This window comes from Chanodichthys erythropterus, chromosome 3 (genome assembly GCF_024489055.1).
Source record: "Chanodichthys erythropterus isolate Z2021 chromosome 3, ASM2448905v1, whole genome shotgun sequence".
In the NCBI taxonomy this organism is placed as follows: Eukaryota; Metazoa; Chordata; class Actinopteri; order Cypriniformes; family Xenocyprididae; genus Chanodichthys; species Chanodichthys erythropterus.
In genome coordinates this window covers 4,352,623-4,375,366 of record NC_090223.1, presented here as the reverse complement: position 1 = coordinate 4,375,366, position 22,744 = coordinate 4,352,623, and the positions used below count along the sequence as shown (strand labels likewise).

The window sequence follows — 22,744 nt, the reverse complement described above, 5'->3', positions numbered from 1 at the left end:
CCCAAAGCTTGTCTACTCTTTTCTAACACACTCAAAAGTAAGTACTTTTTGTTCACGGGAAGAGTACATACTTTTAGGGCGTAGTATAAGTAGGCGAATTGGGACGCAACAAACGACTAAAAGTAATCCGCCATTCTGACCGACAAAGCAGATAGGAGTTAGAAGATTAACCTCGGTGGAGTTAAACTTGTATTAAACTTGAGTTAATTTTGTATATTGACATCTTTCCGCGTTTGAAACAACATTGATTCTCATGTTCATTCATGTTTATTTGATGCTGTAAATGGACTCGTAGTACGAGATGATCGGTTTACGAGCCTCTTGAGTTGAGGCATTCTTTCACGGTCACGACACATTAAAGAAAACAGGTTTTATTGTTTGAATTTCTTTAAAAACTACACAGTTTTAAAGCTGGGACTTTGTTAAATATCATAAGTAACCTGCTCTGTCTTGTCTGACGACGTGTTGTCCATGTCCTCCTTGCTCCGTGATGCGTTAATCACTGTGTGTGGCGTCACTCACAGCGCCACGGCTTGACAAACAAAGCAACAGTAACTAAGGGGGGCGGGTCTTTGCGAAGGGTCAGTTCGGCTGGAAATACATCCGCGCTAAAATATCAAGGTGAAAGTCATCATAGCTTGCGTAGTGTAGACCCAGCTCCCAACCCAACTTTGAGAATAGATTAACGCCGATATTTTCTTTATCGCCCGATAAGAGTCTCGCGTTAACGCAGCACGTTAACGCCGTTAACGGCCCACCACTACTATTTATATTCGCTTTTGTACATTTAATTTGATGCAGATACTAAATTTTGATATCTGGTCTTTAACCCTATAAAAATAAAATCAGTAACTGATTTTGGCAGATCAGCTCCTCCAACCAATCTGTAGTTCAGTCAACAAAGACCCGCCCACTACAGGCCACTATCAACGAAGCTCCTCCCACAGCAGTCACATCATCAGTGAAGCTCCTCCCACATCACTCACATCATCAGTGAAGCTCCTCCCACAGCAGTTCATCAATAAATGCAGGAATATTCCCATCAGACGAGCATCAGAGCATCAGGAAGAGCTGAAATCTGCAAAGACTGGGTTTATTAAGGAGGACAGTGAGAACATGAGTGATCCAGAACCCTGCAGAATGAAACACACTGAAGATACTGAAGAAAAAAGAGGTTGGTGTTTATTCTTCATTCATTCATGACGCTGAACAACATTCATGATAGAAAGATTCAAGCACTTCTGCACATTTACATTTAGATTTACTGTTGTATTTCTCTTATAGAAGTTATTCATAGATATAGAGATTATTCTTCTCATAATAACTGTGGTAACAGGGTTGATGGATGTGATCAGCACTGTACAGTTTGTGTAAACGCTGAGACAATGGATTGAGATTATTTTCTTGTCCTCCCATCATGCTGTAGAAAGAGCACAGATAATGTCACTTCTTGGGTGTTACAATTTTAAGAAATCCTCTGTTTTTTAAAGAAGGAAAATCATGTTGGCAATAACAGGGTTGAGAGAAACATGTAGGACACTGATAATACTGATACAAATTGTTAATGTAAAACTAGTTAAATCCGCAGTTACTCTAGACTTTCAGCGTGTGAAATTTCTACAGACATGACGTTTTAATTTAATAAAGTTCAGGAGGAGCGCTTTCAAATGATCCTTCCAATCATCACGTCATTCCAACCAGCAGACAGCAATCAGTGTCAACATTTTTACCCAATCAGCATAAGTGGAGGACATTATAAATACAGTCGACTCACATGTTCCTCAACAGTTTCTCAGCGTCCCTTGTTATTTATCCCTTCACCACCCCGTCTCCTCACACTCCTTACCAGAAATACTGGGGGAGTAGTGTGGGTTTGGGCCAAATACCGAGCTCGGAGCCCTCTCCTCGGACAGCATGCAAGATACACATACCATTTACTTATTTGTTTTCACAGCTAACTTCACTTGATCTTGTGTTTCTGGTGTCCTACATTCACATGTGTATGAATGGAAGTCAGTGGAAGGAAAAGTCTAGTGTGACCGGCCCTTAATAATTACACAAATAAATAATAATAAAAAAAAAAATACTAAAATAGAAATCTATACAAACTAAACAGACATGTTTAAAAACAACAAAACAAAACTAAAAAAAAAAAAGTATAGATATTTAATAGTTCTCACTACAGAAACATTGGATTTGTCTGTAATGTTTTAAAAAATAATTGAAAGATCAGTGAACCTCATTCATGGAAAGATTCAGGATGCATAATTAACTTATAAAAATGCATAAAACTTATTGTAATATTTTATAGCAGTTGTTTATTATATCTGGGCTCTTTTATATCCATTCACTCCACATTTCTCTCTTTGAATTATTTTGATGAAAATGAAATTTTACTGAAAATGAAATTAAACATTTTTTCTTTGATTTCAGAGCTGATGGAAGTGAAGGAGGAGAGTGAAGAACTGAGTGAAGTGGAGGAGAAACATCATGACAAACCTGGAGAAAAACCTTTGAGTTGCTCAAAGACTGAAAAGATATTTTTAAAGAAAAGAAGAGCTGAGAAATCTACAACCTGCACTCAGTGTGGAAAGAGTTTCTCAACAAAACAAAATCTTGAGCGTCACATGAGAGTTCATACAGGAGAGAAGCCGTTCACATGTGATCAGTGTGGAAAGAGCTTCTCATACAAACAAAGTATTGATGCTCACATAAGAGTTCATACTGGAGAGAAGCCGTTCACATGTCATGAATGCGGCAAAACATTTCTCAGTGCATCAAACCTGAAGAGACACTTGACAGTTCATATGAAGGAGAAGCCACATTCATGTTCTGTGTGTGGAAAGAGTTTTTCACTGCTGTATAGTTTACAAGAACATCAGAAAACACACACTGCTGTGAGAGAGTACATGTGCTTTCAGTGTGAGAAGACTTTTACTACAGCAAACCGTTTAAAACTGCACCAGAGAATTCACACTGGAGAAAAACCTTACAAGTGTTCACACTGTGACAAGAGATTCAGTCGGTCAGAACATCTGAAAGCACATGAGAGGATCCACACTGGAGAAAAACCTTACAAATGTTCACACTGTGACAAGAGATTCAATCAGTCATCAAATCTGAAAACACATGAGATGATCCACAATGGAGAAAAACCTTACAAGTGTTCATACTGTGACAACAGATTCAATCAGTCATCAAATCTGAAAACACATGAGAAGATCCACACTGGAGAGAAGCCATTCACATGTGATCAATGTGGCAAAACATTTGTTGGGTCATCAGACCTGAAGAGACACCTGACAGTTCATATGAAGGAGAAGCCACATTCATGTTCTGTGTGTGGAAAGAGTTTTTCACTGCTGTGTAGTTTACAAGAACATCAGAAAACACACACTGCTGTGAGAGAGTACATGTGCTTTGAGTGTGAGAAGATGTTTACTACATCAAACCGTTTAAAACTGCACAAGAGGATTCACACTGGAGAAAAACCTTACAAGTGTTCACACTGTGACAAGAGATTTAGTCAGTCATCATCTCTGAAAACACATGAGATGATCCACAGCAGAGAGAAGCAGCATGTGTGATCAGTGTGGAAAGAGTTTCTCTTATTAAAAGTCACCTGAAGATACACATGAAGATCCATGCAGTGGAGAAACCACAGTCTGAGATCATGATGAGCAGTTCATCTTTATGTGCTGAACAACAACCCAATTTTACTTGCAGTGGCTGGTGAGCATATCAATAGGACAAAATTCTCACAATGTATTCAGACACCCCTTGTCTCATTTTAAGAAATAACTTTATGGTTAACTCAATAAAAAGCTTTGGATGATCAATACAACACACAAGAACTGACTGTCGTTGTTTTTTTATCTCTATGCTTATTTTCTATTTCTTTTAGAGCATAAATGCACAGATCAGTGCCATGTTTGTCTTTAAAACTGGTTATCTGCAGAGTTAACCCTCTGGAGTCTGAGGCTGATTTGGGGCCTGGAGAAGTTTTGACATGCCCTGACATTTGTGCTTTTTTCAGTTGTTCATAAACATAAACATACATAAGTGTCATTACACTGTATTTAGCACAAACTAGGCTACCATAATATGTGAGGAACATGTATGCACATGTTTGTGTTTTTGAAGGAATAACGTTTATGCGTGGTTATTGAAAAAACAAAAAACTTAAGTCACTGAAATAAAGCCAAAATATATATATATTAAATCTGTGTTTACAAGACTTTTGGGTATTGGGGGTTATAGGCTAGAGTTTTTGCTTCAAAATTATGTAAAAATTATAATGCCTACTTCATATAAAACAATATATTGATTTAGTTTTTGTAAGACACTTTTTGTCAAGAAACACAGTATGCGTGGAGGCGTGAATCATCATGAATAATGGCTCATTTACACCTGAGAAGACAAAAGAATCGCATAAAGAACCTCTAATGGTGCTGCATAATAATGAGGCCTTTCAGGCTGTAGGCTGTGAAAAAAACCTCTGTAATCATGTCTCAGCTCAATTTAAAATAATGGTATTCTATTATATTCTTTAAAATATAATGTATTTCTGTGAAATGTTTTTAGTTTAAAAGCATTCACATTTGGAGAAATATTGATGGATTCTCATATGTTTATGTCAATTTTCTATACAGAGGAGTTAAATTTATTCTATATTCATTGTCATCACTATGAGCGCTGGTGTTTTCAATTCATACTTGCAGCCGGAGGGCGCTCTGTGCACCTTTAGTCCACAAATTATTCTAAAGAAGAAGAGGACATTTCAGGAACTAACGGCATGTCTTCCAGAGTTCGCTAACATACAGGCTTTTGCATACAGATAAACACTTTTCAAGACAATAAATACACGATTGAGACGATGTATGCATGTATTGCCTCTGAATTTGCCTCTGAATAGCGCCGTGGGCGTGGGCGTGGCCGCATTAGCGGATAATGAGCTAAATCACGGATTTCTGGCATGTGTCTCTTTTCATACAGATTACATAAACACAGAATTTTTGTTTTCCATATGACTTACATGATTTAAAACCTGACATTTCAACGTGTCTTTAGAGATAAGTCTATTTATTTGTGATTAGTATTCACTAAGTTACAGTTCATTTTCTGAGAACTATCAGATTAAACTTTGTTCAGAGGGAGAGGACAGATCATACATCATTTTAGTTTTCTTTATTTTGCAAAAAGCACAACATTTTGTTTTTACTCTGAGTGTACACAAATAAAGTATTTTAAGTCTGTTTTGCTGCAATGTGAAAAAAAAACCTGAAAACGCGCCGGCACGTTTTCAGACCTCAGGGAGTTAATAAACACATTTATCCTATCCAGCAAAATATTTTCTAAAACTTTAGAAAGTAATCATCATTACCCTCAATATTGCCCACCTTATACAGATCATCTTGAACACAATGAAATAGATTTCAGTAATGCTATCTCCATAACTCTCCATCTAAGGTATATGACAGAAATGATGATGGTAATAAATAATAATAATAATAGTAATAATGCATTTTATTTAATAATAATAATAATAATAATAATAATAATACATTTTATTTAGAAGCGCCTTTCTGAACACTCAAGGTCACTTTACATAACAAATAAACAACACACATAAACATTACATAAACATTAAACAATTGGACAATGAGTGCAATCACAAAGAGTAAGCCAGTATGAACAGATGAGTTTTAAGTCTGGATTTAAACAGAGGAAGAGAATCAGTATTACGGATGTCAGGTGGAAGTGCATTCCAGAGTAGGGGAGCAGAGCGACTGAAGGCTCTGCTCCCCATAGTGCTGAGACGAGCAGTGGGCACAGTGAGGTGAATGGAAGAAGAAGATCGAAGTGAACGGGAAGGAGTGGCATTGTCAAGCAAACCATATAAATACAGTGGGGCAAGGCGATGGATGGCCTTGAAGACATAAAGGACAATTTTGAAATTAATTCGAAATTTGACCGGGAGCCAATGAAGTTGTTGAAGAACAGGAGTAATGTGGTGAAAAGTGGGGATTTTACTGATAATGCGGGCAGCAGAGTTCTGGACCAGTTGGAGCTTATAGATAGATTTACGAGGGAGACCAAAAAGAAGAGAATTACAGTAATCAATGCGGGAGGTGACGAGGCTGTGTACAAGAATCGAGGTGGATTGAACAGTGAGCGAAGGACGAAGACGATTAATGTTGCGTAGATGAAAATATGCAGAGCAGGTTACATTATTAATGTGAGATTGGAAAGATAAGGAACCGTCCAGTATGACCCCTAAACTTTTGACCTGAGGTGAGGGGTGAAGTACAGAGCTGCCAATTGATAAAGAAAAACTGTCAACTTTGGATAATGTGTTTTTTGTGCCAATGAGAAGAACTTCAGTTTTGCCACTGTTTACTTGTAAGTAGTTAGATGTAAACCAAGATATTATTTCTGAAATACAGTTTGTGAGACCGGTGGGTGGAAGTGTAGAATTAGGTTTACTAGATAGATACAACTGGGTGTCATCTGCAAAGCAATGAAAGTGAATATTAAATTTTCGAAAGATATTGCCAATGGGGAGAAGATAAATGATGAAAAGAAGAGGACCCAATACAGATCCCTGAGGAACACCAGTACAAACCAGGGAGGACTGTGATTGAAAGGATTTTAATTGAATAAACTGAGTGCGGCCTGAGAGATAAGAACGGAACCAATGAAGAGGGGTGTGAGTGATACCGATGGAAGAAAGTCTGTTGAGAAGAATGGAGTGAGAGATAGTGTCAAAGGCAGCACTGAGATCAAGAAGTATAAGAATAGAGAGTAAACCAGAGTCGGCTGCGATGAGAAGATCATTAGTTATTTTAAAAAGAGCAGTTTCAGTGCTGTGGCAAGAGCGAAAGACAGACTGGAATTGTTCATAAAGATGGCGCCTTTCATAACACCCAAGGTCATGTCACAAGCAATCACAAGACAAAACACTCAGCGAAGACTCCGCATATACAGATAAAATGCAGTAAAGACTGAATAAATGATATCATTATATTATAATCATTATATCATATAATTATAAAAAAAAAACCCTGTTTTAAAAGTCAGAAGGCAATCGCTATTGCGAACATCAAGGGGAAGAGAGTTCCATAGGCGGGGGGCAGCATAGCTAAAAGATCTGGCACCCATCAGTGCTGGGTAAGTTACTTCAAAAATGTAGTTAATTACTAACTACTAATTACATCATCAATATTGTATTTAAAATACTTTTCTAGTTACTCTGTCTGAAAAAGTAATTTAATTACTCAATAAGTGACTTACTGATTACTTTTTTTTTTTTAAATAACCTTGACCGGATAGACAATAGAAAGGAAACTCTTTTAATAATTTAAACATGGAATAGTTTAGCATTTTATAGCTTTTTAAAACATTTTAACTTATTAAAACATATGCTATTAATATACTTTTATTTACTTTATAATACTTTTTTTTTTTTTTTTTTTTTTGTAACAAATAGGGTTGTCACTATACCTAAAATCTAGGCAAGGCAAGGCAAGGCAATTTTATTTGTATAGCACATTTCATACACAATGGTAATTCAAAGTGCTTTACATAAAAAAGAATAATAAAAATAGAACATAAGGAATAGAAATAACAGTAAAATAGAGAATTTTGCTATCTGGATGGAAGAGCTAGGAAGTTTCAGGGAGTTTGTTGTTGTTGTCCGTCAGAGTGGATCTAAACGGATCTATCCATCAGAGCGGATCAGAATGGATCTTCCTCATACGACAGGACTGCTACCTGTTAAGGCACTTCAAACTGATAAACACAGTTTCAATCTCCCCTTTTGCCAAGACACCTCAAACTGCACCACACAGCCCTAACCCCCCTTCCGGAGATATCTTATCTATGCAACGCAGTTCAAATTTCCCCTTTGGAAAGTGTCCTGGCTGTAATCCAGAGATATCTTAACCATGCACTACAGCTTAAATTTCCCCATGGTTTGTCCCCTTATCCAAATTTACCAAATTTTAACCTAATCACTTTCTTCCTAATTCTCCCAGCTCTTTCAACCAGACAGCAATATTTAAAATGCATTAAAAGTCAGAATAACAAGATGATACATAAAAGATATAAAATACATTAAAAATGAAATAAAAACAGGAAAAGGAATTAAAAGAATAAAAAGATAATACGTATAAAATAAAGTGCAAACAGTTCGGACATAGCACAGTGCTCAATCAGCAAATGCATAGATAAAAATATGTGTTTTGAGTCTGGATTTCAATGTGGCTACTGTTGGAGCACACCTGATTTCTTCTGGAAGCTGGTTCCAGCTGCGGCTGGCATAACAGCTAAAAGCAGACTCTCCTTGCTTTGAGTGAACCCTTGGTATTTTTCTAAATGACTTGATCCTGATGATCTGAGTGATCTGTTAGGTTTATATTTTATGAGCATATCTGCAATGTATTGAGGTCCTAGACCGTTGAGTGATTTATAAACAAGTAACAGTACTTTAAAGTCAATTCTAAATGCAACTGGAAGCCAGTGCAAGGACCTGAGGACTGGTCTGATGTGTTCATGTTTTCGGGTTCTGCTCAGAATCCTGGCAGCAGCGTTCTGTACGAGCTGCAGCTGTCTTACGGTCTTTTTGGGAAGACCAGTGAGGAGCCCATTACAATAATCCACCCGGCTGGTGATGAAAGCATGAACAAGTTTCTCTAAGTCTTGACTGGAGACAAAGCATCTAATTCTTGCAATATTTTTGAGATGATAATATGCTGATTTAGTAATGGTCTTTACATGGCTAATGAAACTCAGGTCTGACTCCAAAATCACACCAAGATTCCTGACTTGATTTTTAGTTGTTTGACCCCTAGAGTGAAGGTACATGTTCACTTTGAGAACTTCATCTTTGTTTCCAAATGCAATGATTTCAGTTTTGTCTTTGTTTAACTGAAGGAAGTTTAGACACATCCAATTTTTAATTTCATCAATGCATTGGCACAGGGAGTCAATGGGGCTGTAATCGTTAGGCGATAGGGCTAAGTAGATCTGTGTGTCATCTGCATAGCTGTGGTAAGCAATTTGGTTCTTTCTCATTATTTGGCTCATTGGGAGCATATACAGGTTGAACAGGAGTGGCGCAAGAATTGAGCCTTGAGGGACTCCGCATGTCATGGATGTCCACTCAGACTTATGGTCTCCTATACTCACATAATAACCTCTCCCATCTAAGTATGACCTGAACCATTTTAGGACTATCCCAGAAAGCCCAACCCAGTTTTCCAGCCTGTCAAGAAGAATGTTGTGATCGACAGTGTCAAACGCAGCACTGAGGTCGAGCAGAACCAGCACTGATAATTTACCTGAATCTGTGTTAAGGCGAATATCATTTATTATCTTTATAAGTGCTGTCTCTGTGCTGTGATGCGGTCGGAAACCAGATTGAAAGTTGTCAAAGTATCCATTCAAGCTTAAGAACTTGTTCGGCTGATTGAAAACAACTTTTTCAATGATCTTGCCTATGAAAGGAAGATTTGAGATTGGCCTGTAGTTGCTCAATATGGTGTTATCCAGATTGCTCTTTTTCAGTTTTCAATGATTTTGGAAAAGTCCCAGAGAGAAGTGAGGCATTTACCACTTCTAGGAGATCTGCTTCTAAACAGTTAAACACACTTTTGAAAAAAGATGTGGGAAGTGTGTCAAGGGTGCAGGTTGATGTTTTAAGGTGCTGTACTGTTTCTTCCAAAATTTTACCATCAATTGCTTCGAAAACAGACATAATAGCTGCTTTCTGATGTTGTGATCTGATCTGTTTTACCCCAGTGCAGCTCAAGGATGTGCTGATCGCCTTTCTGATATTATTAATTTTCTCAGAGAAGAAGGAAGCAAACTCACAGCATTTGCTGTCTGAGAGCATTTCACTGGGAATCTGACTTGGGGGGTTTGTTAGTCTCTCTACAGTAGCAAAAAGAGTGCGGGTGTTGTTTAAGTTTTTGTTTATAATATTTGAGAAGAAGGTCTGTCTAGCTTTGCCTAATTCCACATTGAAAGCATGAAGAATATCTTTATAGATGTTATAATGGATTTCAAGTTTTGTCTTTTGCCACATGCGCTCAGCTTTTCTGCATTGTCTTTTCATATTTTGCACTGCTGTTGCGTTTCTCCATGGTGATTTTTGTCTGCCACTCTTCTTCCTGACTTTCACAGGAGCAATGTTATCAATAACATTCTGTACTTTTGAGTTAAAAGAATCAAGGAGAAAATCAACAGAGTCTGCAGATATGCTTGGTGTTAAAGATATAGCCTTCATAAACAGTGCACTAGTATTCTCATTTAAGCATCGCTTTTTGACCGAGATAGATCTAGCTTCAACAGTCGGAGAGATCAATAAATCAAAGAAAATACAGAAATGATCAGATAGCGCTACATCCTTAATGACAATGGATGAAATGTTTAGACCCTTACTAATAATTAAATCTAGAGTGTGTCCACGATTGTGTGTGGGTTCATGTACATGTTGAGTCAGATCAAAAGTATTCAAAACAGTTATGATTTCTTTTGCCATATTGGATTCTGCAAAACAAAACAGTCAAACTCAGAGGAAATTGCTGATAACAGTTCTGTAAAGTCCTCCACAAAGGCTGGAGAGTATTTTGGAGGCCTGTAGATAACTATAAGTAGAATGCGAGGAGCACCTTTTAACACAATACCCAAGTATTCGAAAGACATGTAATCACCAAATGACACTTGCTTGCATTGATAGACATCTTTAAATAGAGAAGCTACACCTCCACCTCTCCTAACACCTCTGCAGACACTCATAAAAGTAAAGTTAGGAGGGGCTGTTTCATTCAGGATTGTTGCACTGCAACTGTCTTCAAGCCATGTTTCATTTAGAAGGATAAAATCTAGGTTGTTTGTGGTTATTAAGTCATTGACTAGAAGTGATTTATTTTTAAGTGAGCGGATGTTTAAAAGTGCTAACTTAACAGTCTTACTTTCTGTCTCTACAGTAATCTTAGTTTGACGTGCAATAGGTAGCAGATTAAATGGGTTTGCCAAACGGTTTGAGAAGGCCTTAGGCTTTCTATAACGTAATAAAACAGAAATAGAGAAAGCTACAGGCACACTGGGTTCCCGCTTGTTCTGTAAACATTTGTTAAAGTCACTGTTATCATAGCGGGGACCCAACACACATCACTGAGAGCTGTTGTCGGTTGTTTCTGGTTCACCTAGAACAGATGGAGGACGTTGAGGGCCCTGGCGTTGTGGCAGGGGCCGAAGAGCTCTCGCAGGAGGGGGGGGAGGGCGAGCTGGGCCCACAGGTTTTGGTGGTTTCGGGGCTTGACGCTTTTTTGTTGATATCTGGGGGCTCGCAGCAAAAGAGTGGGAGAGTTTGGTTCCAGCATACACCAGTTCCTCCATTTTCTCTGAGAAGCACAGAAGAGGGGATGCTGGAGAGAGGGATAACGTGTCCGGTGAGAGGGGCTGTTGCTCTGGTGTTACCGGAGGCTGTAATATGTTGTCCTGGCTTCCCTGGCTGTTTTCCCGAAAGTCGTCCTTGGGTGCTGAATCTTGGAGCAGTTCTAACAGGGCTCAGTCAGGATTGTGTGCATGAGCAGTGGTTGTTGTGGCTGCATGGTGTTATCATTGACCTTGTGGGATGTGTCAACCGCATGTCCATTCAGCTGCTGAAATGAAGTCCTGTGGTCAGCTGTACTCTGTCCAGGTGTGTTTGTGCCATTCAGGTTGAGTGGATTTGCACAAACTGCTGAAGGATGATGGAGGCAGAAGTAGATATTGTCCTTTAGCACTCTTGAGCCCAGTTTGTTTGGGTGCAGGCCATCATGAGTGAACAGTTGTCTCTGACTCCAGAACAGATTGAAGTTGTCGATGAAATTCAGTCCTTTTAAGTTGCAGGTTTTTTGCAGCCATGTGTTAAGACCAAGCAACCGTGTAAATCTAATTGTTCCTCTTGCTGGGAGTGGTCCACTGATGAACGACTGAACTTTTAGTCTTTTAAGCATTTCGAAAAGTTCATTGAAATCCCTCTTAAGGAGTTCTGACTGCTCCTTCTGAATATCATTCTTCCCCACATGGATGATTAGTCGATTTGCAGTCTTATATTTCATCAGAATGCTCTTAAGTTCCCTGTTTACATCCGAAACTGTTGCTTGTGGAAGGCAGCATGTAGTTGTATCCCTGCTGCTAATGTTTCTGATAATAGAGTCACCCACTATCAGAGTCCTGGGCTCGGCTGCTCTCTGAGCTGAGTGCTGCTGACTGTTCAACCTTGAGCGGCAGTTAGCTTCGGTGTTAGCTGCTGGCTGATTTGATCTGTGTCCGATCATGTTTGGGGATTCCTCACCCACATTAGATTCCTCAACCACATTCATTAACACATCAAATCTGTTCTCCAGATGTATTGGCGGTGGTAGGGAGCTATTGTTTGGGGTAGAGGATGCTACTGCATTAATATGTGATACTCGTGACAATCTTATGTCTCGAGTGCCTTTGGGTCTCGCTCCCTGTGTGTGCCATCGATTAATATGTTGATCAATTTCGGCACTCAGTACGGTCTGTTTAGGGGCATTAGATTCATGGGACTCACCGACTGTGTGCTGAGGGCGTCCATGATGATGCTCTGTTGTGTGTTCCTTCTGGTTTGTTAGTCCCGCAAGTAACTTTGTTTCAAGGACTGCAATCCTTTGTAGAAGTCTGTGGCAGTTTGTGCAGCAGGTAGATTCTTCAACCAGAGGAGGCATATTATTTCTAATCCTTTTGGATGTAGGCAGCTGTGTTTTCCCTTCTCCGGAATGTAAGCTGATGGCTGTCGTCAGTGGGAGGCTGGTTGGATAAAAATTCCCCTTTTCTGTAGCAATTCTTCCAGTTAAAAAGATTGTTGGTGCCAAGATTTGTCGTTTGAGCACTGTGCCTATTTGCTGTAGTTAAAATTAGGAGATAAAATATAAAAGCAATAGAGCAAAGCGCGGAGCTGTAAGCAAGAGCGTCCGAACAGTAGCGAAGCAGGAAGTCAGTCAAATCTAGTAGTCGGTATCCAACCGCCAAAAGTGTGGTATACTCGATACCACGGTAAAAATATAGAAAAATACAAATAAAACACTACTAGCCCTACCTGGAAAAAAAATATAGCATTAAGTAAAAATACCACAGAAATTGAATAATCAAATATAAAATAACTCTGCATAGTCATAACTGTATAAATTAAATATAAATGAATCCTTATTAAAGCTTTTATTTTGTTGTTTGATTATCATTTATAATACAGACAGCCAATAGTAGACAGTAGCAAGTTTTAAAGGTTAAGACCTGATAGATGGAAACAATATGCTGTTACACGCTGTTCACATTCACATAATTACGCTAATATATGCCAAAACGGGCATTTTAAAGAGGCAGCATTCACTTTTACCTTTAGACGACAAATTTAGATTTTAAATTCAATATTGATTTAAACAGAACTGTTGAACTAATTTAGAGTATGTAATGCAAGTACATTATAAGTAACTGTAATTAAATTGCCTAAAAATGAACAGTAATCCCTTACTTTAATTTCTCTTGTGGTACCTCGGATTCGACTAACTACTAAATTACTTATCCACTGAAAAATTAAAGATGAAGATCTGAGAGCATGTAGACATGAAGCAGTTGAGTAAAGGCTAGTTCACACTTTTGGCCACGATTTGGTCGTTTGAGACAAATTTTGCAAATCCTAAAAGATTCCTATAATCCTAGCCTAAAATCTATAGTCATTGATCGCTAGTTTGACGTTCACAGACAGCCGGTTAATGACCGTTACGATTAAATTTTACCTCTGACGCAATTTTACCTACGACGAACGTCAAATTGTCTTCGCTTTTCAAGACAAGCCATGATCAAAATTAACGATAGAGATGTCTTTGCTAGCCACCATTTCAGTCCCGCGTGTAATGCAGCTCACTATCACTGAACGTTTATGGGTTGATGATGTGAAACTCCGGACAATTTTTCATTTTTATTGCGTCTGACACAAATGACAGCTGAGATCCCACAGTGCGACAGGGGGATCATGTTCGTAAAGTCTGACAAGCAACCATCGTAAAGGACTATTATAGATTGCACAGTGGGCACCAGGCTTAAGGTATTGGGGTGCAAGATTATGAAGTGCCTTGTAAGTAAGTAGCACGATCTTGAATTCAACTCAATTTTTTACTGGAAGCCAGTGCAATTGCTGAAGAACTGGAGAAATTCAGTAGAAGGTGTTCTAGAAAGAACACAAGCTGCAGAATTCTGAACCAACTGAAGCTTTTGTAGCAATTTAGAGGGAACACCAGTGAGAAGAGCATTACAGTAGTCTATACTTCAAGTGACTAGTGCAGGAATAAGAACTGCTGTGTTATTGGTTGAGAGAAAGTTAATATTACACAAGTGGAACTATGTTAGGGTCTAACCCATCTTTCATTTCAGCTAAACAAACATGGTGGACTAAAATAACCAGTGGATTTGGCAGACAGGTAAAATTGGGTGTCATTCACATAGCAACGAAAAATATAACCAAGAGGGAGCATATAAATAATGAAAAGAAGCGGGCCCAAAACAGAACCCTGGGGAACACCAGTGGTGATTAGATGTTCTTGAACTTTTAATTGAATACGCTGAGTGCTTCCAGAAAGACACGATCTAAACCAAGATAGAGGAGTGCCAGTAATCCCAATAGAAGCTAACCTGTCAAGAAGGATCTTGTGTGAGACAGTATCAAAGGCAGCGCTCAAGTCAAGAAGGACAAGTATGGTTAAGAGCCCAGAGTTGATCATTGGTTATTCTGAAAAGAGCAGTCTCAGTGCTGTGATGGGGAAAACCAGATTGAAATTGTTCATACAAATTTTTATTAGAAAGACGTTCATGAATTTGAATACACTTTTCCACTACCTTAGAGATAAACAGTACATTTGAAATTGGATGAAAATCATCCAAATTAAATGGATCAGCCCCTGGTTTATTAAGTATGTCAGTAATAATATCAGATTTTATCAGAAATATCAGAAAATTAAAACATGGACAATAACAATGAATTGTTGATAAAATGACTAATAAGTTTAATCAGTCATTTTTTGAAACAGATACAAATAAAAGAGACACTAAATGAGACAGTTCTCTCTCGTTACTGACTTATAAGAGCCAAAACATCTCAAGAGAAGAACAGAAGCAAAGTGTTTCAAAGATACATGAAAGAATATCTTGCATTTGCATGGAAGAGTACTCCAAAGGGAAGTGTTTAGGGAAGCTTGCGAGTGCGTGTCTAAAACTGGAGTGGAACGCAGCCAAGGAGTGTGAGTATGTGTGGCTTAAATAGCTGGCTGACGTGAAACGGGTGTGCCGTAATCAGGCCAGGTATGTGGGCGCTTGGGATTTGTAGTCCAGTTAATACTCTGGGTATGACCTCTGGTGGCTGATCAAGGGAACTTCTCTGGCGTTTGTGACAGTTGCTCAATGTTCACTTCACTGATCACAGTTAAATGGCGTTTCTTCAGAACGAGAAGGCAGATGTGATTTCACTGATCCACTTCTTCCCAGTGTGAACTCTCATGTGAATCTTCAGCCTTGATTTAAATGTGAAGTGTTTTTACACTTTTGTCTTCTGTTTTTCCTTTCTTGTTCACATCCATCAGGTCTAAAAGAAACATTAAATCATGTGAGATTTCAAATGAGAGACAAACATGAAATGAAAAGTGAAGCTCAAAGATCATGATGAGTTCAATAGTCATTTTAATATCATCAGATCTGATTGACAACTGCTGTGTCACGATTATGATCTATTTTAATGTCATGCAGATGATTTGTGTTATAAATCACTAGTTTGGTCATGAAGCTCTAGATGGAGCAGGCTTGACATGTAATCTGTAAGATATCACACCATTTCCTACACGGAACAACCTGATTGCCCTGACAGCAACATAGTGTCGGGCCAAATCCAGCCCACATCTGGTCCGCTTGTAAACCATATGTACTAGATGTGGGCCGGATTTGGGCCACACTATGTTCCTGTCTGGGTGGCCTCTAAATTATGCCAAAAATGTGACAATTTGTTGACAGACGGTCCTTTCACACCAAACGACAAACAAACGTGTTGGACTGTGTGTTCATTGCACCTTATGTGCTTTAATTGGTCATGGTAAATCTGGTAAACATCAGCATGTTCTTCAATATCATGATGAATAAATGAATGAATGAATGAATAAACACCTCTTTGTTCTTCAGTATCATGAAGTTTCATTCTGCAGGTTCTGGGTCACTGGATCTCTCTGTCCTCTCCTTCCAGATGCTTTCTAGTCGTTCTGACAAAAACAATAATAATAAGCAATAATAATAATCAATACTAATTAATATTAGTGTGTCCTGGGCTAAACATCTGATCCAAAGAATAGTGAACAGTGTTGGGTTACAGGGTGATTTGGCTGTGACTTATACAGAAGAGATTTTGTTGTTCAGCACATAAAGTTGAACTACTTACTGTGATTTCAGACTGTGGTGGTGTGGTTTCTCCACTGCATGGATCTTCATGTGTATCTTCAGGTGACTTTTAATAGTGAAACTCTTTCCACACTGATCACACGTGTGCGGCTTCTCTCCAGTGTGGATCTTCTCATGTGTTTTCAGAGATGATGACTGATTGAATCTCTTGTCACAGTGTGAACACTTGTAAGGTTTTTCTCCAGTGTGGATCATCTCATGTGTTTTCAGAGATGATGACTGATTGAATCTCTTGTCACAGTGTGAACACTTGTGAGGTTTTTCTCCAGTGTGGATCCTCTCATGGTTATTCAGAGATGATGACTGACTGAATCTCTTGTCACAGTGTGAACACTTGTGAAGTTTTTCTCCAGTGTGGATCTTCTCATGTGTTTTCAGAGATGATGACTGATTGAATCTCTTGTCACAGTGTGAACACTTGTGAGGTTTTTCTCCAGTGTGGATCCTCTCATGGTTATTCAGAGATGATGACCGACTGAATCTCTTGTCACAGTGTGAACACTTGAAAGGTTTTTCTCCAGTGTGGATCCTCTCATGTCTTTTCAGAGATGATGACTGACTGAATCTCTTGTCACAGTGTGAGCACTTGTAAGGTTTTTCTCCAGTGTGAATTCTCTGGTGCTGTTTTAAATGGTTTGATGTAATAAAAGTCTTCTCACACTCAAAGCACATGTACTCTCTTATACCAGTGTGAGTTTTCTGATGTTCCTTTAAACTACACGGCAGTGAAAAACTCTTTCCACACACAGAACATGAATGTGGCTTCTCCTTCGTATGAACTCTCAGGTGTCTCTTCAGGTCTGATGACCCAAGAAATGTTTTGCCACATTGATCACATGTGAATGGCTTCTCTCCGGTGTGGATCATCAGGTGTTTTTTAAGGTTTGATGATTGACTGAAACTCTTCCCACATTGATCACATGTGAACGGCTTTTCTCCGGTGTGGATCTTTATGTGAAGCTCAAGACTTTGTTTCTGTGTGAAACTCGTCCCACATTGATCACATGTGAACGGCTTTTCTCCAGTATGAACTCTTATGTGAATCTCCAGATGATGTTTGTTTGTGAAACTCTTCCCACATTGAACACAAGTGAATGGCTTCTCTCCAGTGTGGATCAACATGTGTCTCTTAAGATGTATTTTTTTTGTGAAACTCTTCTCACACTGATCACATGTGTACGGCTTCTCTCCAGTGTGAACTTTCATGTGACGCTCAAGACTTTGTTTTGTTGAGAAACTCTTTCCACACTGAGTGCAGGTTGTAGATTTCTTTGCTCTTTTTTTCTTTAAAAATGTCTTTTTATTCTTTGAGCGACTCAAAGGTTTTTCTTCAGATTTGACATGATGTTTCTCCTCCACTTCACTTAGTTCTTCACTCTCCTCCTTCACTTCCATCAGGTCTGAAATGAAAGAGAAAAAGTTTAATTTAATTTTCAGAACATCAAAACTCAAATTTCTGTATGATTAATGTGCAATTCACACAAATTAATTAATGATGATCAATCTATCACTTTTTATTGTGAAAAGTGGTAAAACATCAATGTTTAGGTTTTAAATATTTAAAATAAAACAGCAAAAAAGACAGTCAGCTGCTTTTATCAGGTTCAGCCCGCTGGAAGCCCTCGCACACACTGGCCCGACACACTTATCTCATGTAAAAACATTAAAAAATATACAACAGTGCCACAGTGCTGCCCAAACTTTGTCATTATTAAGGGCCAGTCACACTGGACTTTTCCTTCCATATTATTGCTGAAGTAAAAGTACCTGAAGTACTATCATGAATGAATGACGAATAAACACCAACCTCTTTGTTCTTCAGTATCTTCAGTGTGTTTCATTCTGCAGGGTTCTGGATCACTCATGTTCTCACTGTCCTCTTGAATGAACTTTAATAAAACAGATTTCAGCTCTTCCCATTTATGGGGGAACTTCTGTGGGAGGAGCTTCACTTACATATTAACATAAACATATCTGTAGTCATCAAATCCCCTCAGTCTGTTGACAGCAATGAAATTAGCTTTAAGTGTCAATTTACAGCAGATCTGAAGACATCAGCATAATAAATGAGGTGAAAACAGGAACTATTGACATGAAATATGGGTTGAGCTCTTGACTGTCCTAGCACAGCTGTTATCACTTTAAAAGTATTCATGTGAATTAAATGTGGGACAATGGCCTTCATCATCATTACAGTATGCTAATGCTCTGAATCAGATGCGAGGGAATCATCATTATGCTGAATGAAGACTGTTGTGTCTCTTACACCTCTAAACTGTGCCATCTTCACAGCACACACACGCTTCTTCACTACATACTGTTGATCTACTAATGTCTTCTAATATGTTTGACTAAAGCAACAACTTTTCCGGCTTTAAAAATCTTTCCTTTTATTACTGATAATGTTGAAAGCTAAAGTGTTTATAACTTCCTTTATTCTGGTTAAATAATTTCTCATCCTATTAGTTCCAAGAAAGATTGATTATTTATATTTGAGTCAGCATGCCAAATACACATACCATTTACTTATTTGACTTGTTTGTAAGTGTGAACTTGTGAAACAGAAATGGTCATCATATGATGATAGACTCGGTGGCGTCCTTTTTTTCTTCTTTTTTCAAATAATTGTCATTCCAAAAATGTAAAAATATACAATCTCCTAGACTTGACTGCATAAATGTGTGTTTGTTTTCACAGCGAAATTCACTTGATCTTGTGTTTCTGGTGTCCCACATTCACATGTGTACGAATGGAAGTCAGTGGAAGGAAAAATCTAGTTTGACCGGCCCTTAATAATTAAAATATTTTTAGTAACATAAAATCTAGAAGTTAATGTTAATATCACATTAGATAAGTGTGTCATTGATCATAGTTCTCACTACAGAAACATTGGATTTGTCTGTAATGTTTTAAAAAATAATTGAAAGATCAGTGAACCTCTTTCATGGAAAGATTCAGGGAGCATAATTAATTTATAAAAAGGCATAAAACTTATTGTAATATTTTATAGCAGTTGTTTAGTATATCTGTAAAGCTGCTTTGACACAATCTGCATTGTAAAAATCGCTATATAAATAAAGGTGACTTGACTCTCCTCAGAAAAGACTAGAAGGTTAATAAATATAGTTGATTTCTATAACAATTCATCCAACACACAAACCACCATTTATAATTGTATATTTAAATGCAGAAAAGGCCTTTAATAGGGTAGAATGGTCCTTGTTTTTCCACTGCACTCAATTTGGTTTTAAATTCATTTCACAAGTTCACATGTACATATAATTCAATAGAATAAAAGTTATGAGTATTTGGTGTTCTGTCTGGGAGGAGGGATCTGAGCTCGGAATATTGGCCCGAACCCAGAGTATTTATTCCTCTAGTCACTGGTTGAGTTGATTACCTGAATGCTCTCCACCTGTTCTAATTAGGTTAATTATCTGAACCTGCTCCTCACGAATGTTGTTAATAAATCATTAGAATGCATTAAAGGTATTCAGTTTTCAGTAGGAAAGGTGTCATTTAAGCAGCCCCTAAAGTAATAATTAACATTTTTTACAATGGAAGTGATTCAATCAAAAACCAACTTTAGCTCGATAAGAAACAATATATATTGTGAAAAGTGCTTTATAAATGAAAAAGATTTGACTTGAGAGGACTTTTAAATCATATCATCATCTGCATTAAAACACTCTATAATACACCAACAGCATCGGTCATAACTAGTGGTCTTATATCAAATCAATTTTACTTTAAAAAGAGGTACCAGACAAGGCTGCCCACTATCAGCACTAGTCTTTGCTGTCAGGGTATGTCACAGCAGTCTAACAGAGGAAGATGATGGTAAGACAGGTGAGATCAGACCCAGGCAAAGCTAGGCTGGAGAACCAAGGAAGTGGATGGGGTTGCAGCAGACAATGACAACAGGCAGTAGCTTGAGGCACCAGAGGCTTGAAACTCTGAGCTGCAACTGAAGCTGTATCAGTCTCACTGCACGGCCTTGAGGACAGCAGCCGGGGTGGGTCAGGATGCAGGACAGGAATGGGCACAAGAAGACACAACACAAGGCAACAAGAGAGAACAACAAGAAAAGGCAAAACAGAAATGAAAACTGACTTGGCACAGTGACTAGAGAAAGCAAAATTAAAGAACTAACTTAACTGCAGATAGCAAATAATAAAACAAAAATATAAACAAAAAGGAAAAATCTAGAAATAAACACTCCTCAGAAAATACTAGTAGGTTTATAAATATAGTTGATTTCTATAACAATTCATCCAACGCACAAACCACCATTTATGATTGTATCTTTAGATGCAGAAAAGGCATTTGATAGGGTAGAATGGTCCTTTATTTTCGCTGCACTTAGTCACTTTGGTTTTAAATCATATATCATCAGCTGGATTAAAACCCTCTATAATACACCAACAGCATCGGTCATAACTAATGGTATTATATCAAATCAATTTTACTTAAAAAGAGGTACCAGACAAGGCTGCCCACTATTACCGCTATTCTTTGCACTTTTCATTCAACTCTTGGTAGCTGCAATACAACAATCACATAACATATATGGAATCCAATCAAAACATTACCATCAAATAAACAGAAATAAACAGATCAAGAGTAAGAAAAGAAAAATGTCTATGTTTCACAAACAAACATAAAAAATTGTTTTGTTAAGTGTGTAAATGATTTCTAACTGTATTTATTTTAAAAATAAAACTCTATATGAAGTTACAAGTGTCGGAATCGGAATTAAATGTTTGACCTGAGAGCTAGAGAGACAAGTCAGAACATGTTTAAACACACAATTATCACAAATATCAGACAATATGACATAAACAAATGCCTGTTCACAATCAAACTGAAGTGAGTCTGAATCAGATCTGAATCAGTGTTTTATTAGTGAATTAGACAAATGTTTATCAGCTGAAACTCGACTGCAGTTTCATTCCTCACTGAAAAACACATTCACAATCATCATGATTCACCTGCAGAAGATTCACTTCAACACAGAGTTTGATCTATTTGTAATGGTGGCTGTTTCAGAGGATGAGAGTATAACCCAAGCACAGTAAACATTTATTGAAACAAACATAATACAAGTTATTGATGTGACGTTTAATACCGAAGCTTCGAAGCTTTTATCAAAAAACTAAACATCTCACAGTGAAGCACTGTATCAGACCGTGATTAGTTTTACTATAACCATGATGCTTCGTTTTCACACACAACCACGGGACTGCTTTGTATTCTGATTCAAATAACACAAACCCTTGCGCAAGTGTCAAGTGTCATTCACTTTTTTGATGAGAATAAATTATAATACCGATAGATATTTAACGAGTTTGTTTGCCCATATAATCTTTAGGGTATTAGGTTAGCTAATTAGGCTTGCTGTCCACTGAGGAGGAGCTCGATGAAGCAGTTTCAATTCAAGCTCTGATATACCCCCCACAGTGAATAAATATAGGATATGATTACATAGGGCAAGGTACCTGAGATGAAGGTGGAGGGATGCTGGAACAGCTGAGACTGAAGAGACGTAAGCAGCTGCTTATATACTCTGGCTGTTGATTGCTCCTCCTTAAATTACATTTAGGAACTTCACTTACATGAGTAGGTTTGTTCAGTTTGTTTTTATTCCCAGTTCATATGTACTTCAACTTACCGTTCTATGATAATCTTCGTTTATTTTGATAATATGTGCCTAAGTTTGCCCAGAAGTCAAGTCAAGTCACCTTTATTTATATAGCGCTTTTTACAATGCAGATTGTGTCAAAGCAGCTTTACATTGATAACTGGTGAATAATTTTGGCTGCACAGCAGCTCTTAGAGAATAGTGTCAATGCAGGCAGATCAAAGCACTGTTGATTATCAAATGTGAAAGCGGCAAGGAACCCAAAATCCAACAGGTGACATCAGGTGGCAAATAGGTGTTAAAATGGAGAAAAAAACCTTGGGAGAAACCAAGCTTTTTTTGCCCAGAAATTTCTCCCAGAAATGTATTCACAGACTCGTTTATTCAAATTGTTTAAGTAAAATGACACGTGATATACTTTTTCTATATAGTTTAATTATTTTCATTATTTTACATGCTTTTCATAGCACAAACTGATTTAATAAAAGTAAATCCAGGCAAAACTGATAAATCCGGATGTGGGCAAGGGGCGGATCAAGAACACATCTGGAGATTTGAAATTTTCTAGATGTGAACTTTGAATTAGATCAAAAC

The 22,744-nt window shown here is 37.9% G+C and overlaps 2 protein-coding genes across 2 annotated transcripts in view; one reads left to right on the top strand and one right to left on the bottom strand.

Moving 5' to 3' along the window:
- LOC137002595 (zinc finger protein 91-like) overlaps nt 1-22,744 on the bottom strand; it is a 34,209-nt gene that overhangs the window by 8,286 nt on the left and 3,179 nt on the right. The window contains exon 4 of the mRNA XM_067362352.1: nt 16,557-17,778. Within this exon, the coding sequence (XP_067218453.1) occupies nt 16,557-17,778 (1,222 nt within the window). The remainder of the gene's footprint in view (nt 1-16,556; nt 17,779-22,744) is intronic.
- On the top strand, nt 1,117-3,569 carry LOC137015531 (zinc finger protein 235-like; the record flags this gene model as incomplete). The annotated part of the gene is made up of 2 exons (XM_067380548.1): nt 1,117-1,174; nt 2,434-3,569. Coding segments are annotated over exons 1-2 (1,194 nt in total), but the record flags the coding sequence as incomplete, so codon positions are not given.